Source organism: Phymastichus coffea, unplaced genomic scaffold (genome assembly GCF_024137745.1).
Source record: "Phymastichus coffea isolate CEN01 unplaced genomic scaffold, Cenicafe_Pcof_1.1 PCOF00007, whole genome shotgun sequence".
NCBI classification, from domain to species: Eukaryota; Metazoa; Arthropoda; class Insecta; order Hymenoptera; family Eulophidae; genus Phymastichus; species Phymastichus coffea.
The window spans coordinates 5,029,604-5,049,701 of NW_026706818.1; the positions used below are offsets into that span (position 1 = coordinate 5,029,604).

General features: G+C 38.0%; 1 protein-coding gene across 3 annotated transcripts in view; it reads right to left on the reverse strand.

Moving 5' to 3' along the window:
* Positions 1 to 20,098, reverse strand: part of LOC131669076 (glutamate receptor ionotropic, kainate 2-like) — a 1,402,504-nt gene that overhangs the window by 1,252,156 nt on the left and 130,250 nt on the right. For all 3 annotated transcript variants that reach the window (XM_058943701.1, XM_058943682.1, XM_058943691.1), the window contains exon 2: positions 10,187 to 10,323. In XM_058943701.1, coding sequence (XP_058799684.1) covers positions 10,187 to 10,274 — 88 coding nt within the window. In that variant the 5' untranslated portion in view covers positions 10,275 to 10,323. The remainder of the gene's footprint in view (positions 1 to 10,186; positions 10,324 to 20,098) is intronic.

Below are 20,098 nucleotides of genomic sequence, written 5' to 3' on the forward strand. Positions count from 1 at the left end.
ACTTTACATCTTATTTCTTTCGCTTTCCTTCTTACTTCCTCTCTTATCTTTCTCTGCTTCCACGTCCAGTCCTGATCTATGTATATCTTTTTCTGTGCCAGATTCTTTTTCTTCTTCATAATTCCTTCTTTTAGTTCCCATGACGCGCATCTAATTTGCCACATGTTTTTTCTTCTTTCTCTCCGATCATCCCTCTCTGCTGTTCCTCCTATTCTTCTCAGATTCACTATCTCTCCTTTCATTTCTAGTACCTCCCTTAACCAGACCTCTGCCTCTCCCTTCTTTTCTCATCTTAACTCACCCTCTAAGTCTGTTACTATTATATTGTTTATCCTACTTTCTCTATCCATTTTTTCTCTCATATGCTCTAATTCTTCCTTATTGCCTACTTCTGTTCCTCTTTGCTTCTTGTTTCCTCCTTTTATGCTTTCTTTTAGTTTTACGCACTCCTCTTCCAACTGGTCCATCCTCTCTCCCCATTTTTCCTGCAGTTTCTTTTCTCTACGTTCTGCTTTTTCCCTTTCTTCTTTCGTCTCTTTCTTTCTTTCTTCTCTCTCTCTCTCTCTTGTTCTTTCCTAACTTTTCCTATTTCCTTCTCCCACCTTTCTTCTCTTCTTTTCCCCTCTGCCTCCATTCTTTCCATTTTTCCCATTATTTCTATAAACATTTCTGTCCATTCTTTCCTTTCCTCCTCCCATACCTCTTAATTCCCTTATGTCTGTCCGTATCTTTTCCATTATTTCTTCTGCACTACTACTTTTTCCCACTTCTCTTAACGTGTTGTCCAATCATTCTCCCCCCTCCCCATCCATCTCGCTTCCCTCGCTCTCACTCTTGCATCTCTTTGCCTCTCTCATTTCTCCTCTATTATTCTCCCTCAGCCCCTCCCCGCTCTCTCTCCCCTTCACCACCTTTACTCTTTTCTTCTTTTCCTCCTCTGGGCCTTTCTTATCCAACCTTCCACCTGTGTCTCTTAATTTTTCTGTTGTCACAAATTTTTCCATCCTATCCCGTACGCCTTAATTCGACTCTCTATAACTACCCGTGATCCCACCTTTATTCCCTGTTTTACCTTTTCTGTCTCTGCCTTTACTTCTTACCGCCCCTCCTCTCTGCCTGCCTTTCCCGCTTTCTGATTTTCTCTCTTAACCTCAACTTTTATTTTTTTCTTTATTCCTTTCTTTCTGCTTTTTCCTGCTCTTCTCCAGGCCTCTCTCTCTCTCTTCTCCACTCCTCCTCCACCTCCACGCTCTTTTCACCTCTATTTCTATCCTCAAACACTTTTCCTCTTTGACTTTATCACCAAAACTGGCGCTCACATCCAAGACACGCCCACACTTCCCTCGAGTGAAATCTAACCTCCATAAGAGGAGCTAGTAAACATTTTGAGCTGGATCTTCTCCAACTGTTTGCTATCAAGGTAAGCTACGACCCAGCATCAAAGTGAGCTTAGCCGCGGATAATTATCGCGGATAAACAAATCTATACTCTTATTGCTTCGCGAATAATATTTTGTCAGCTTCGTAGTTCAAGGGGATTAGCCTGATGAAATATTAGACTGCTCTATATAAAATTACTTGTAGTGTTAGCTAAAAGTCTTAACACCAATCATTATTATTCAGGGTGGCACTCCCTTGAAGAATTAACTATGCCTAATTAATTAGTAGTAGTGCCTGGCGCCCAATAATCTGATAAACTAATTATCGTAACTTGTAATTCATATTACGCCGAGTACTATGGTGATAGTTAGTCGGCAAAACACCATGTTACAAGCGGCAGAGACGTAGCTCACCCCGTTGCCGCCGCTTCACACTGCCCGTCCTCTATCGTCTCGGTACGTTCAGTAGGTTCGTGTCGTTTTTTCGTGTCGTTCTCCTCATTCCCGTGCACAAATTGCGGTCCTCAAAATCCGTGCCGCTGCCCGTGGCCACCGAGGCTTTCACCCGATCGGAACCCGGGGTGGATTTCTCCTGAAAAGGAGTTACCACTTGAGGTATATCAATGTTTTTTTTGTGCATATTTATATTTTTGGTTTTGCCTCTGGAACAACGCCCGGCCCCTGAGGTCCCCCCTCCTCTTCCCTATGTGTTCAGTATTCCCGCTATAGAGTGCGCGTGATTGTGAGTGCCCATAGTGGCAAAACCGGGCTTCATTCACGGGGAGATCCCGATTAGAGGGATTCCTTTCATTCGCTTTCGGACGGCTCCTTTTATAGGGGTCCCCGGCATTCGTTCTTTCGGTAAGCCCTGTTTATAGGGTCGCCGAGCATTCATTCATCCCGGTTTGCCAAGAGGCGTGTGTGTGTAAGTTTTTGTGTAATGTGTGAGTGTAGGTGTGTGTAAGTGATTAATGGTTGGGCACATCGGAATAATACCATTATCTTTTGCGTCATTTATGAGCCATATCTTCCTCCTGGCCGTGTTCGTTATAGCGTTGCTGCTCAGAGCATTGACGCGACGGACGACGTTTCCACCGGGCACGGTCGTGGACGTTGGAAGCTATCATTTGCCCAGTGAGGTGACGACCCCGGCATTATTATTATTATTATTATTATTATTATTATTATTATTATTATTATTATTGTTATTATTATTAATTTCACCCTTGCCCCGGTGGGATAGGAGGGGGGGTTGACCGCACCCCACACATAATAACTCACCTGAACGTAGAATTTCCCGCTCTTTCCGAATCCATGATAAAAAATGGAGGTTCTTATTAAAAAAATTACTTAGTTATTTGATTATTGGGGTTATTGGGGTAGGTTTATTGGGTTATTGGATTATTTGAGTTTTTTTGTTATTAAAATTAATCTTACTTTTGCCCGATCATCCCTATGCATAGATGAAGAAAATAAAGAATTCTACCCCTACATGACCTTACGCGGGAGAGGGGTTAACCGCACCCCACACATAATACCTTATCTAAACGTAGAATTTCTCGCTTTTTCCGAATCCGGGATCAAAAAAGGATCATCCGGGTTCCTATTCATAAAATGACTTTGATCTTCAAATGACCTTGAAAATAAATTTCAAGGTCAAATTTGATTTCTGGGAAAGATGTTCCTCATTGTACCAAATAACTTTTATCTGAACAATTTTTTTGTAGAACACCAACCGTATAAAATTTCGGGGTGGTTCCTTTAAAATGGGACACCTTGTATATAATATATTTTTTATAACTTAATCTTTTATTTAGAGGTTCAATTTCCCTCGTTAATTCAGAGGTGAATTTAATATTTCAATAGTTTTGCAGGCTATTCGAAATAAAACGCTGGAGTACGTTGGCTGTTGGTGGTAAGAAGCGATGCTGAAGTCATCCTTCGAATATCTGAAAATTCTTGGAAATTTTGGTGGTGGTCGAACTGAGAATTCTCTTCGCCTGGGGAACGGACCCGCTTTTGTAGCTTAAGCGTATAAGGCTCGTCTAGCAAAGGATAAAGAATTCTCCATTTTCGCTCTTTGCAAATTCGGTCCTTTGATTGATTGTATTCTGAGTTACTGTAAAAGTGGGCTTTTAGGTCGATAATTTTCTGAATTTCAAAGTATTTTACCTCAGAAGAAGTTATGTGTTTCGATGTTTGAATGGTTGGTGATATGATTATTTAAACTTGATAGCGTTCAAGGCTTTATTAATCTAATTACAAAATAACTTAGGTAAACTGTTGATGTTCTGATATAAAGATTGGAATTCTCAATTGCATGTTATTTTATGGACTAAATAAATTTATATGATGAATAGTTGATAAAATTCACATATCAAGTGTAATTTGTCAATAAAAGTTAAGTAGTTTAACGTGAGTAAATGCAATCTTCATTTTCAATTATTATTTCCTTAAATTACTAAAGGCTTACAATGTAACTCAATTAGTTCATGTGTTTCCATAAAATTTATCCATCTCACTGGAAAGTTTCTATGACCTTACCTCTTTTTTCTGATACCGCGCGACCGGACCGTACTTGGACATCGGCGAGCCTATATAAACGTGCTCAAGTCTACAAGATAATAGGGCTCTATATAGTGAAACGTTTACAGATGACAATGATTTCTTTTTCCTATGTATAACTACATCTTGTGATTGCAGTCTATTTGCACAGCTTGTCTCTAGTGATGTAATAAATCTTGCGAAAAGAAACAGTTAAGGAATTTTCTTCCTACTCTTAATGGTTTTTGGAAAACATGATTTACACGGTTAAAAGTAATAAATTACATCAAATAATATTAAATTTAATCCGACGTTAGAAAGAGCTTGGGTTTCGGAACTTTATATTGAAAGTTAAGAAAGGTCGTAAGACGTAACAACGCAATAATAAATATATCGCAATATTAAAATTGCTAATTGCTAAATAGAAAGAAAATGCAACGGTGCTGTATTCGCACCTGGTATGATGTAACTCACCGACGCACATGGAATCACTGGATCTCTTGACAAACACATAATAGGTCGCTAACAGAAAATAAAGAAAAATCTCAAATTTCCAAATACAAACAAAATTTTTTCGCGTATGATGGTTGCGAACGCAATCATTTCCCTTGGTATTAGGTGTACAAATAAATTTTGAGGGATTTACAAAAGATGGCATAAATGGTACTAAATCGCATCAGGGCAATTCTTGGCTATTTCAAACAGTTTAAAACTTCAAATCACCAATTTTGTTTAAAGTTGGTAGACTTGTTATCTATACAGAGGTTAACATCTGTGCAGAGTTTTAGATCAAAATATTGATAAGAGGCCGACTTATCAACTGTTGAAAAAATATTGGACTTTTTTTTATTAATTCGATTTCTCTGAGACTAATAAAGATATGGACATGATTCTTTTTTTAAAAGACGCGGAAAGAGTTTCACTTTTAAAATGTAAATAATAAAATACCAAATCATTTATTTATGCCATTGTTATAAACAATTTTTCCACAAAATCGACGATATCTTAAAAAACGATATTTTTTTTTTTTAATTTTTGCACCATCGTGTTCCTTGTCATTTTTTACACAAGAAATCGGTGAGAAAATCGAGTGCCCGCTATTAGGATTAAGATAGCACTAACGTTCCAACGTTGCTTGCTGCAATTGCCTTCTTTAAAGAATAAATAATTTCATATTCTAACAGTTTATATGTATTTATTTAAATAATATATAAATTAATTAATTAAATAAGTAATTAAATTTAAATTAAATTTTGATGACTCATTTACTTAATATAACGTAATATAAAGTAATATAAGTAAAGTAATATAAGTAATATAAATCTGAAACAACATTGAATGAAACATTTGCTCTGTGCGTTAGATCGGGCGTGAGAATGACGTATATGCAAAAATATATGGTAGAAAATATAAACACCAATTTGTAATAGCTTCTAGAAGTCTTTAAAAGTCTTTGAATTTCTTACGAAAAAGAATTTATGCTAAATATCAAAAAAATTTAATTGAATTCGTTAAAAATACATTTCAAAATACTGTAAAAAAAATTATTTATGTTAGTGATGGTGCCGGAAGCCAATATAAAAATAGAATGAATTTTCTAAACTTAGTTCGATATTACGGCATTTATTCTATTTAGAGCAGAGTGGCATTTTTTGCAAGTTATCATGTTAAAAGTCCATGTGATGCAATTGGTGGAGGTATAAAAAGATTAGCTCGACGAGAAAGCTTGCTCGATAAAATCATAAGTAATTCTGCAGAATTTTACAAATGGGCGAAGCAAGTTATGCCTAAAATAACGTTTATTTTCTGTAGTCAAGAAGAATATGAAATTTTTGAAAGTAGCATGTATAGATGCTCTTACTATACAAGGAACACAATCACTGTATGCATTCATTCCAGTTAGTGATGACAATACAACGGAAATTAAAGTAAAAAAAACTTCATACTCTTCTGAATTTGAAATAATACGCATAATTTAAAGGGTTTTTTTTTGTAAAATTACTTGTAAATAACTTATTAAGAGTATTATGGTGTAGGTCCCATAGAAAAACATTTTTAATGCGGCCGCATCCTAAATATGCGTCGGTCTCAAGCCCGCTCAAACGCAGAGAGCGAATGTTTAATTTCAATATTATATCAGATTGTATAAAAAAATAGTTCATTTACATTACTTACTTAATTAATACATCTATATATTATTTAAATAAATACATATAGACTGTTAGAATATGAAATTATTTATTCTTTAAAGAAGGCAATTGCAGCAAGCAACGTTGGAACCGCACGAGTAGCAGACGGCCGAGCGGCCGAGCGGCTAGCGCGTGGTTCGTTTCATTTTAGTGCTATCTTAATCCTAAAGCGGGCACACGATTTTCTCAACGGGTTCTTGTGTAAAAAATGACAAGGAATACGATGGTACAAAAATTAAAAAAAAAAATATATCGTTTTTTGAGATATCGTCGATTTTTTGAAAAAATTGTTTATAACAATGGCATAAATAAATTATTTGGTATTTTATGCAACGGTAGTCGATTCAATTAATCGAACCGTTCGCGATTCTGATTTTCGCGCGTTAGTTCTAAGTATTCAGAGAGAGGGGGGGCGCGCGATCTTTTGAATTAGCAGTTACGTCTCAGCTGTTACTTGTGTAGTACCGCCAAAATAGTTTAGCACAGTGTTCCAACGATTTGCCAATAAAAAAGATTACTTGGATTTTGGATACGTGTGCAAGGGTGAGCGAGGAAGCAGCAACAGTAGCATTATCATGGAAGCAGCAGCAAAAGCGACAGCAATTATACAGCAGATTTGCAATCGAGGCAGCACAGCTGATTCTGATCTGAGGAGCACCTTTAATTTGCTTCAACAATTACGGCTGATCACCGTAATTGCACCGCAGGGTAGGTGCACCTCCCTTAATTATCGCGTGACAAAATACATTTGGTATTTTGCCCAACCGTATTAGCGTTAATTTTTTGTATTCGCGTCGAGCGTTAGATCGCGCCAATATTCGTATCTTCTCTCTCTCTCTTTCTCACCGAAAGTTATTTAATTGTAAATCCTATTCGCGTGCGTCAGTCTTTCGGCCCGACAAAGACTGTAGAGATTTTTATTAATAAAATCTATTAAAGTTATTCGCCGATTTCGTCATATAATTTTTCCTAATAGTTTAAACAATTGAAAAAGGCTTAGGTTTTAATCCGATTATAGCTAGGGGATTAAGTGGATTAGGAGCAAAGTCGATTACACTTAAAACTCATCGAGTATCACAAGGCACGTGACTTAAGGTCTGTTCAACTCTGCTTAATCGAAGACAACTAAGTTAAATCAGCTGACGTTAAGGCGAATACACGTATTAACATACGTGTTAACGGAGCGGCGGTTTGCTCTGCATCGTGGTTAGTTTGTTCTTAAATAAATTTCTCATTTTTGCAGATTTATCCCCCCGTTACATTTATTATTTACATTTTAAAAGTGAAACTCTTTCCGCGTCTTTTAAAAAAAGAATCATGTCCATATCTTTATTAGTCTCCGAGAAATCGAATTAATAAAAAAAAGTCCAATATTTTTTCAACAGTTGATAAGTCGGCCCCTTATCAATATTTTGATCTAAAACTCTGCACAGATGTTGACCTCTGTATAGGTAACAAGTCTACCAACTTTGAACAAAATTGGTGATTTGAAGTTTTAAACTGTTTGAAATAGCCAAGAATTGCCCATCAAACCATTTTTGACTATCTTCACGTTAAAGTATCATCATTTCCCTCCAAAAATCTGTATGTTTCATTGAGCTGAAGGATAAACAATAGACTATTTCTGTATCCTAACCATATCAACTTTTGTGTCAACAAAACACAAATTGCGGGAAGCGCTCCTTTTTTGTTTTTATTTAAAGAAAAGTGAAGTTGATGAACATCTATTACTATTTGAAGCATATGGAGAACATGCTCCATCAAGAAAAAGATGTGAGTACTGATTCCGGTGCTTTAAGAATGGCGATTTTGATACCAGCGACAAAGAACGCGAAGGAAGGCCAGTAAAGTTTCAGGACACTGAGTTGGAGGCGTTATTGGATCAAGATTCATACCAAACTCAAGAAGAACTTTCTGTAATTTTAGGGATGACTCAGCAAGTGATTTTATACCATCTCAAGGCCATGAATATGGTGCGAAAACAAGGAACTTGGGTTCTGTATGAACTCGAACCAAGAGACGTCGAACGTCGTCTTTGCATGTGCGAACAACTGCTTGAAAGACAAAATCGTAAGAGTTCTTTGCATCGAATCGTAACGGAGGATGAAAAGTGGATCCACTACGACAACCCAAAGTGCAGAAAATCGTTGGGTAAGCCCGGCCATCCATCAATTTCAACGGCCAAATCAAATATTCACAGCAAGAAGCTTCTTCTGTGTATCTGGTGGAATCAGCTCGGAGTGATATATTATGAACTACTCTATTCTAATGAAACGATTACTAGAGAACTTTATCAACAACAATTGATGCAATTGAGCCGAGCATTGAAGGTCAGACGCCCTCAATATGCCAAAAGACACGAAAAAATCATCTCTCAGTACGACAACTCTCGTCCACATGTTGCAAATGTCGTTAAAGACACTTTAGAGGGGCTTCAATGGAATGTCCTACCCCACCCGCCATATTCACTTGACATTGCCCCTAGTGACTACTACTTGTTCCGGTCAATGGCTCATGGTCTATCCGAGCAGCATTTTACTTCTGACGAAGAATCCAAAAATTGAATCGATTTTTGGATCGCCTTAAAAGATGAGGAATTTTTTGAAAGTGGGATCCGTATGCTATCTGAGAGATGGGAAAAAGTTGTGTCTAACGATGGCGAATACTTTGAATAATATATAGTTTACCATTTTCTCTAAATAAAGCATCAAAGTTACAAAAAACCCTCAAAACTTATTTGTACACCTAATATATAACTTAATATATCAAATATAAAGTATATTCCACTTAGTATACAGCTTAATATATGTTTGCGGGAATTCACATTAATTTCACCGTTACTTACATACCCGACCGATCGTTTTATATCCCCACAAGAGAAAAAGAAGAGTAAAAAAGGCACACTTCCTTTTAGGAATCCACAGGGTAAGAAGAAGAGGGTAAATCAAATGATTTCTTATACCATTGAATGAAAAAATTATCTATATTATATTCAATAAACAAACAAACGAGCACTTTCAAATATTAAAATGAGACAAAATATAGAGAACCTAAAATTTAACAAATTACTTGACGAAGAAAACTAAGCTGCCTGGCGAATTAATGCCTTGGTTGCTTATAGCTGTCACCAGTAACTTAACCTAAGGAGTTGATTGTGAGCAATGAAACGCATAGTATCTGGTGATTGAACGCTTTGTTACCCACAATATTACCTAAACTTACTCTAACGCAGCTACGAGTTTGCTATAACGAGAAAGAGATTTAATGAAAGAGATAAATTAATGGCCTGACCTTAATACTTAAATACCGAAGATACTGTGGTAATAAAATAGCACTGACGGTGTCCTTCTTTCTTCTTCACTGGATTGCAAATAAAGATGTCTATGTCTGGCGAAACGTTAACGAGCCAACGGAGAAAGAAATAGGATAGCGTAACCCTCTGTTCCTCTGCTCATGGTGCTTTTAATATTTCCCTTGCAGATGAAAAATGAGACTAGATCATTTCCACAATAAAATCCACGGTGTATTTTATAAAGCCAGAAAAAAACGCAGCTCTCTTGATAGGCGTTGTGCTAAGAATAAACCCTTTCTTACCTAAAACTGTTAACCATTGTTTTTTTTATTTTTACATTCTACTTTTCGGTGATATGCGACGCAGCTCTTATCAGCCACACGTCGCAGGCCTGTGTGGACCTATCTCTCGCTGCCTCTCTCTCTCATTCTATTTCTCTTTTCCCATTGTCAGAAATCTTTGGACTTCTTATACCACTCATCGATAAGCATCGGCAGCTGAAAGAAAGTATGCATAAATAGACGCTTACATTATGCCCAACGTCAGTCACTATGCCTTACCAAGAGTAAAGGCAAGAATGAAAGAGGTAGATAAGAAATAAACTAATTTTCTACTCTCAATACAAAATTAAGTATAGAAGCCATATGTATTTACTACCACATACATTGTAGGACACTTCCAGTCACCTTTATTCACTTTATTCACTCATGATAAAATATATTTTTTATAAGATTGGAAAATTCAAAGATTATTATAGAAATTTTCAATAATATAGATAGTTACCGATTTTAATATTTGGAACAACAGCATCATTCATTGCAGCAAACAAGCATAGGATTGTACAAGTTTCCATGAATAGTGTATACTGCATGGTATAAGATGATAAATAGCTAAAGTGTGAACTTGTTAAGTATTGTATTCTGAAAAATGTCGTATAATTTAATATTCATATTATATACAACATTAATAAATAAACAATAATACAATATGTATACAAATAAATGAATCAATTGCCTGTGAATAGATTGTCGAGCAGTCACAGATGTATACTTACACAGATAATAACAGATATGTATATATCTCTTATTATCTTATCTAAGAGATATATACATATCTATTATTATCTGTGTCCAACAATCCGAAAAGTGTTTTAATTACAATAAAATACTCTATTTTTTTTAACATAATAATTTTCAAGTTTGTACAGCTTATTCGTCTTTCATTAACTTTACATGTGGAATTAGACCATTCAATATTATCCTTCATTTAGCGTGACGTAAATGTACATACCTAGAGGTTAAAATCTCCCTTTAAATGTTGTGTTAAAAGGCATTTACGAGAACGATTATCGCACAATGATGAAACACTAATTTTGATATGTGGAAAGTGCTTTTCAAAAAGTTTAAATGTTTCTGATAAAGTCTGAGTCAGCATATGCGGTTTTTTTTATATCATTATCGATAATACAAGCACGGATACATGCTAGAAAGTAGAATAATATGTCATGTATTTTACATACTTTTTTGATAACATATATGGAACACGGGAAGAATTTCGGTAATTTTTTTATTAGTCCACGATAAAAATGATAAAATATGAAATATTTCCGAAAAGTATTCAGCTTCTTCATATGTGACGTATAGTAGTGAATCACAGACCTATGCTTAGATCTCCACTATAGTCTAGAAAACAGAAAGATCACAGACCTATGTATAAATCTCTCGTATTTCCCGTAGTTCTCAGGATGACTGGCGAGGTCGTTTCTCAGATTCTTTATCTACAAGAAAGAGAGAGAGAGACAGAGAGAGCGTTAAACGCAGTTAAACTTGTAATCAATGTTTGCATAAGAAGAATAGAGTAACGATTTTCAAGCAATGAGCATCCAAAATCTATGCTTAGACGTCGTTGCTTTACTCGTTCTCGTTAACGTTCAAAGTAGTCAGTTATCATGGCATCTACTGGTAAATCCAGCGGCAAGGTAGTTAAAAAATCTGGTAATGCCTAGAAAAATATTAACAAAGGAGATAAGAAGAAGCGCGGAAAGAAAAGAAAAGAATCCTACGCCATTTACATCTACAAAGTTTTAAAGCAGGTTCATCCCGATACTAGCGTTTCTAGCAAGGCTATGAGTATTATGAACAGTTTTGTCAACGATAACTTTAAGCGCATTGCCGTAGAAACTTCTCGCCTGGCTCATTAAAACAAGAGATCGACCATCGCATCTCGGGAGATTCAGACCGCTGTCACGCTTCTTCTTCCTGGTGAACTTGCCAAGCACGCCGTCTCTGAAGGCACAAAAACCGTCACCAAGTAAACTAGTTCAAAATAAATTAAGGTTTACTTTTCAAATATCCCTTCCATATACTACCTACAGAGATAATAGTATTGCTTGCAACGCCCTCACTCTGCAAGCAGCGTCCTCACTTTGTAGGCAGCGCTCTCAGTTTGCTGGCAGCGCCCTCACTTAACCTTTATAAGGCCTAGCAAAAGAGCGCAGTCTCTCCAGACAGTCTGCGAGCTAAGCTTGCCTTACCCTATTTGCAAGTAGTTTCTCAGTAGTTAGTTTAATCCTTATTGACTTGATAAATAAACCAATATTAATTACCAACTGAGAACGAGTTCATTTCAGACCTGTTCGCTACCTTTTCCATCCTCTCATCATAATAATCCTTTATACAACTACAGATAAGTAACTCTACAAGACAATAAAAACGAGATAACTAATAACATGACTTCTATCGCCTATTTTGAAGAAACAATTAAAAATTTATGGAAAACTTATCATCATTTCGATCAAGCTGTAAGAATGCATATGATCTCGATCCAGCTCATTATTACCCTACCCGTGGATTAACATGGGACGCGATGTTAAAATATACAAATATGAAGCTTGAACTATTAATAGATATAGATATGGTTTTATTCATTCAAAAAGGTATTCGTGGAGGTATTAGTCAATGCTGCAATTGATTTTCAAAAGCAGACAATAAATATATGGGTGAAGAATTCAATAAGGATAAGCCAAATAAAATTTTAATGTATTATAACGTAAACAACCTTTATGGTTGGGCTATTACTCAATCACTACCATTTGAGGGCTTCAAATGGGTTTCAAATGTGGATATATCAAATTTTTTTAATGTCTCTGATGATAGCGACGTCGGCTATATTTTAGAAGTAGACCTAGAGTTCCCACAAGATCTACATGATGATCATAAAGACCTACCTCCTTGTTCCGAACATACTAAACCACCTGGATCAAAACAGAAAAAACTTTTGACAACTTTTTATGACAAAGAACGATACGTTATTCATTAAAGAGCATTAAAACAAGCTGTCAAATATGAATTAAAACTCAAAAAGATATATAGAGCGCTAGAATTCAAACAAAAGCTAGGACTGAAACCATATATTGATTTAAATACTGAAAAAAGAAAGCAATCTAAAAATGAGTTTGAAAAATTATTTTACAAGCTCATGATTAATGCAGTATATGAAAAAACGATGTAATACGAAAGGAATAGAAAAGATGTTTAACTGATCAATCAATGGAGGAGTAGATATGGCGCTGAAGCACGAATTGCCCGACCAAATTTCCATAGTAGTTCCATCTTTCGTGGAAATTTAGCTGCTATTCAATTATCCTGGATAACTATCAGTATTAGAAAACCTATATACATCGGTCTATGCGTATTAGATCTTTCAAAAACATTAGTCTATGACCTTCATTGTGGATACATGAAGCAACGAATTGGTGAAAAATGTAAATTACTTTATCGTGATACTGACAGCCTCATTTGTGAAATTCAAGATGTCGATATGTATGAGATCATGAAAGTAGACTTTGATAAATTTGACACATTAGACTATCCTGCCGATAATCAATTCAGTATACCTCTATCTAACAAAAAAGTTCTCCGTGTTATGAAGGATGAGTGCAATACTGCTATTATGAGAGAGTACATTGGGTTACGAAGTAAACTATACAGTATCAAAATTATAAATAAGGAGTCCTTGAAAAAGGCAAAAACAGTGAAAAAACATACAGTTAAAAATACAATCAATCACTCAGATTATCGAAATTGTTTAAACGAAATAGAAATTTTTAAACGTACCCAATGTAATATTCGATCTAAATTATATCAAGTAATAACAGAGAGAAAGAGGAAAAAACAGCACTATGCCCTCATGATGATAAACGCTGTATTTTTGATAATAATTCGGACATACTTCCATGGGGGCATTATAAAACTCTCGAAATTGCCGAAATGAAAGAGTTGAACAGCTACGAAGAAAGAGGTATAGAGAAGAAGACGAAGTGATAGAAGGAAATAGTAATATGAGAAGATCCAGAATTGAAGAAAATAATTCTAGAGGGCAGCACTAGCGAAAGAATTCTACTCCTTCGACAGTTACTATATGGCGCTGATGACTAGTGATGGAGAGGGAGAAACAATAGATATCAGATTCTACAGAGTGGGAGAATGGTTTTAGATGAAGAATCATGAGAGAGAGAGCAGACTGAAAGAGAGGGAAGCGGCGACGGCGGCTTGAGTTTTAAGAGTGGGGTTGACACTTATAAAACCGAGAGCTCGCTCTTGTTCGACACAGATGTTCAGCTCTCGCTCAAGCAACAGTCTTATTATCGACCTCCAATAGATTTTCTACTTACCATTGAAACAAGTAAGATATTTAAATAACTTTAGTTTATTAATACCTTAGTAATAAATAAATAATTAATTCCTTGATTTTTTATTTTACAGAACGGATTTCTCAGCAATAAATAAGGTTTCCAAGACGACTTTCCTTCCTCGGAAGGTGATGTTTCAACTTACGTTGAATACTTTATACCAAGTTACAAAAGTTAGATGATTAACAACGAAATACGGATTTAGCGTTGTCATTACGATTGATGATGAATTTGAGGTGTTACTTTCTAAAAGAGTAAATATAGTTCTTGAAAAAGATGAAGAAATGCTGAAAAACCTGCACCAGACTAGTGAGCAGGAGGAGCTGTTTATTTATCATATTGTCGGTTCAAACTTTGAATTTAAACATAATTGTATCTTCAACGAATAATAATTAATGTATTATAATACTAATGTAAATAGCTCCACTATAAATAATAAAAAAAATATATCTCATCGAATAGTATTTTTTTTCCTTTATTTAACTATCCTCTTATTTCCTTTTGTGGAGAGGTAAAAGAAGTGCATAATGTAGCCCTTTCCAATGAATTGTATCTCATTGTAAAGGTGACTCATGAGTGACGATTCGAAAGGAAGTACCTCAGAGGTGAGAGTAAAGGTTGGGACTCTCACTATTCCTATAATTAACCTTAAGTTCCGATAGAGGGCAATCATTCGAGTTCTAATATATTCATAAGAAGGATGCATAGCTTGCATTACCATCATTCAGTGAGAAAAAACAGCTATAGCAAGACTATCCTCTTGTGATTCATCATGGCGCCTATTAGAAGAAACAAGAAGAGCATTTGTGCTTCGAAACATGTATGGTTTTCGGATAATATTCAAATTCATCATCTTCCTATTGAAGACAAAGATTCGAGGAAGCTTGCACGAGATCGAGAACGCTTCCAACGTCGTATTATGCAACTAAGTAGTATAGTATCGCGAGCACTATTTAAAAAACGTATAATAATGATGAATCAAATTCTTGAACCTATACTAAAAAATCATTGTATATTATATACACTTAACAAACTAAAAATCTAAGTGGAGGTTGAAGAAGCAGCAAATGGAGGGAGGCGGTCGTGGCGACTAGAAAAAAAAGTAGTAGTGGGGTAATGGTCTTAAGAGAGAGAGAAGAGCTCGGAAAACGTCATTCTGTTAGAAGAATCATCACCAGTAGTATTCACTTCCTTCTCGACTATTCTCAAATCTTCGATAGCAAGATGGGCTTGGAAATGTTAAATAAAATAGCTATGAAGCCCTTTGATTCACTACTGGAGAAAAATCATTATGAACTTGAAGAAAATCATTGTTATTGAGTGACAAACTTTAAGGAACGAGATAACAATCGAATCATTCTGGAGCTCGATGCTGAATTTCAACTTATTTTACCAGAACGAATTTCAAGAGCCATCATGAAACATTATGACCTTTATATATTACTTTCAGATCATGTACAAAAATATTTTTGACAGATTGAGTATCATAGCGCTGGTAGATTTCAATTTATTATTTAATGTAACAAAAATGTATCTTTATTTCAATAAAGTATCTACAATAAATTTATTATAAAATATATTGTGGAGAGGCAAATGAGTCACAGGTGTTTCTACTAAAGCAGGTTTCGACTTGTTCTCATGGACTCACAAGTGATGAAGATCTAATGGAAGTACCTAATGGAAGATGAAAGCGAAGGTTGGGGCTCTTACCATTAAAAATAAAACAGAAATTATTTATTATTATTATGATATTTATTTGAATAAAAGTTACTTTACATAAACGTCTTTATTCTTTCATACGTATAGTCTTATCTATCCATGAATTGTGCGAGTTGTCGAATCCGAACCATTTAACGTATACTTGATTACCATGTTTCCTTAAAACTTTCTGAATGAAATAAACATCAGGATACATAACTTTCTGTAGTTCTTGCTCGTAAGACCCTTCAACAATTGGATTGTCTTTGTAATCTCTTAAATGATAAGTGATAGGCTTTATCTTTGCAACTCGTTGAATAGTAATAATCTCGGTAGACCAGTTAGGAGTGTATCCTTTTTCGAAAACGTTTTTAGACTTGTTCACACGTACTTTATCGCCTACTTTGAATTTAGGGCTCTTAACGAAAAGACGTTGGTCACAAGAGAATCGTCTCAACACTTGCAATTTCATTCTCTTAAGTTACGTCTTTAGGCTTCATATCTATTGTACGATATTTTCGATTATTGTAAGATTTCAATAAATCAGCTAGAATGTCGATCCATTTGAAATTTCCTTGTAGACTGAATTTGTTCCACATGACATTTTTTAGCATGCGATTGAAACTTCACAAATACGTGCCTTAAAATTGCTATAAGTTGAATATAAATTTATTTTATACTTTGTCATTAGTTTTTGAAAATTTGCATTGTAGAATTCTTTGTCACGGTCCACATGTAGATTTCTATGAGTGCGTCCTTTTTTTAATATAGACTCCATTGCATGAGCAACATCTACACTAGTTTTTTGTTACACAGGAACTGCCCAAGCGTACTTTGAAAATATATCAATCACAGTTAATAGATATCGAAAGCCTTGTTTCTCTCTCGAGTAGCCTTGCATCTCTACAAGATCAGCTTGCCATACCTCATCTATTCCACGTACATCAACTTTTCTACGCGGATAGTTTCGACGTGCTGGTTTATGTAACTCATCCACCACTCTTTGTTGTTTCATTTTCAATTTATTTGTTAACATTGATGTAAAATGTCAAACGGTATAATCTTTATTTCTTTCTCTTTATTATTATTATTATTATTATTATTATTATTATTATTATTATTTTTTTACAAGGAGTTGCGGATTCTCCTCAGTCTTTCTGACTGAGGGGTTATGTGGGACTCCCCGAAAAAAATAGGCCTACCCACTAAACCGCCATCTTCTTGGTGTCCTTACCCCTAGCCAGGGACTATGTTGATATTACTTCTGACTGGAGGTTCTGTCTGTGTTCGTCCGTTCGTGTCGTTCCTCCGTATCTCGTTAAGTCGCGTCACTTCGTCTGCTCAGTCATCTATCAGGCAGCCGTCCGCGTTCTTACGTCTTAGTATAGTTTCCGTATAGGTAGCGACTAAGCGCCACCATGCGGGTTCACGCAGCATCAGAGCCACGATTTTATCGGGGGTGATGCTGCCGACCGTTTCTTCCAGTTCCTGTCTGAGTCTTGTCCAGCGGTCACACGCGAAAAACGTGTTTCCGCGTCGTCTCGTTCGTGTTCACAGTACTTATAGTTGGGTGTTCGTAGTCTGTTCATATTGTAGAGGTACCGTCGGAAGTACCCGTGGGCCGTCAAGAGCTGGGTGACGTAGAAATTTACATCACGAAATTTCCTTCCGAGCCACAGCCTCAAGTCCCGTATCAATCGTCTCGTCCAGTTACCACCTCGTTCCTCTGTCCACCGGCCTTGCCAAATGTCAATTGTCCTGTCGTGTTCAGCGTTTGCCGCGTTCTTTCGTCCTATGTCCGCGCTGCTCCCGTAGATCCTTTTGCGTTCAAAGGCCAGAAGATCCACGGCTATTACGCCAGCTACCACCAAAACAGCCTGCACAGAAATTGTTCGGTAGGAGCAAGCGATTCGCAGTGCGCCCTGTCTCTGTACCATCATCATCAACTTGCAGTATTTCATTGTTTTCAGGAAGTCCGCCTATATTTCCGCGCCGTATAGAAGGATCGATTGAGCTGTCGACATTAACAGTCGTCGTTTTCCCGATATCGGTCCCGTTGTATTTGCAAGAAAGAAGGTCATCTTCATATCGAGGGTTACCCCAAGGTACTTGACTTCCCTCTTGGTCTCTATTTCGCATGTCCCCACCCAGATGTGCAGTATCGTCTGTATGCGTCTTCTCGTGAGAAACATCAGTTCCGTTTTTTCCGTTGCGAGTTGTAGTCCGTGGTCTGTCATCCATCGTCTGATTCATCTCATGGTCTGGTTCAGCTTCAGCTGCGCCAGCTCGGGGGACCTCTCCGTAACCACCACCGCCACGTCATCAGCGTAGGCGACGAGGGTCACTCCGAGCAGCATCCCAAGCCGAAGCAAGCTATCGTATAAGCCATTCCAGAAGTCAGGTCCCAGTATCGACCCCTATGCAACCCCAGCGGTGACCTGTCTCGTTACTTGTCCCTCGATCGTCTCGTACGTTATCCGTCTGTTTTTTGGGTGTTTTTAATCCTCCACAACCCGAAGCAGATATGGCTGGATCCCGAAGTTGCTTTTCAGCGCCTCGAAGATATCCTTCCACCTGGCCGAATATTTCTAATGTCGAGCGTCGCCAGCAACACTATAGCTCGCGCTGCGTGGCAGTGTCTGTCTAGATCCAGGAAAGAGTCGACCACCTTTTGGATCGCTCCAATCGTCGATCGACCCCTCCTGAAACCGAACTACAAATCTGATAAACCTCCTCCGGTCTGTATTGCATCCATTAGTCTCGGTCTCAGTAGTTGTTCAAAGAGTTTACCAATCGCGTCAAGTAAACTCAATGGACTGTAAGCCGAAGGCGTGCCAGGATCGCTCCTACCTTTTGGAATAAGAACGAACCTTCCCACCTTCCACCGGTCGCTGAACGTTCCTGTCGTCAAACACGTGTTGTACAGGTCGAGGAGTATCTCCAGCCGTAGATGAGCCACAAGTCGGAGGATCTTGGATTGTACTCCGTCCGGTCCCGGTGCCTTACCCGTCTTCATCGCATTTGTTGCTCTGATGAGCTCCTCAGCGGCAAAGGTGGGTGTCATTTGTGAGTCCACGTCATCCATCACGTTTGTCCTAATCGGGTGCGTCGGAAATAATCCGTCAAGCTTCCTCCAGCATCGCGTCTTGCTGTCCCGTATTGCTTTCATCAGCGTCTTCCGTGTTGTTTTGTATATGGCTTGGATGTTTTCCCTTTCGGGTCCGCCCCCTGCCCTTATCACTCGTCGCCGATTTGTCAGGCATATCCTGCGTAACTCGGCTATTTCGTTCGTCCACAAATATTGTGGTTGTCTTTGTTGTATCTGTCGACGTTTCGGCATTGTGCCTCTGCACAAGCTGTCTATTAATTTGACCGTCTCGTCTGTCAGTCTTTCCTCTCTTTGCCGGCCCGTCAGTTCGGGGGGAATTCTCTCCCCTGCGGCCGGTACTGCCATTAACTCTTCCGAAAATTTTCCTCCGTCGAGTTTACGAAGATTCCACCGCGGGGGGTTGATGGATTCTCATTCGTTTCGTTCCCGTCTGTCCCACCACTTCAAAGACGATGTACTCGTGATCGCTGGCTGTGTAGTCTTCGATCACCCGCCATCCCCTCAGCCGAGGCAGAATTCTGTCCGATGTCATCATGACGTCGGGGATAGAGTCACCGACACCTGGCCGTCTATACGTCGGCGTATGTCCCGTATTTACCACTGCTAGATCGAGCCTTACGGCCATTTCCAGCAGTAGTCGTCCACGTCGATTCGTTTCGTTCATTCCCCACTCGGTCGCCCGCGCGTTAAAATCCCCCGCAACGATGACATCCCCGGGCAGGTCCCTGATCCCGTCTTCTAGGAGTGCCACCTTTCTTTCGAACTCCATCGCGGTGCAGTTGGGTGTCAGGTAGACGCTGAGATAAGTAACAGCGCCAACTGTGACCTAGACGTAGTCGGCCCCAACACCGCGATTGGAGACTCTAGATTGGGTGCCATCCCGTATGCAGATATCAGTGGTCTCTGTCTCGTTTGTAATGTATGTCTGGGTCGTCCTTCTCCTGTATGGTTCAATCAGAATCAGGATGTCCGCGTCATATTCGTCAGCTATCTAATGTAGGAGCATGTCTGCAGTCTTACTTCGATTCAGGTTTCTCTGAATTATTCTGTCCGTCTTTTGGCCCGTCCCCTGCACTCCTCCAGCGCGGCCCGGAATACGGTGCACCTGCCGCCTCCATCGAGGTGGGCGACGTCCGTGTGCCCGGTCTCGGAGCACAGTGGGCAGACCGGCTTGTTTTGGCATTCCGTCGCGTAGTGT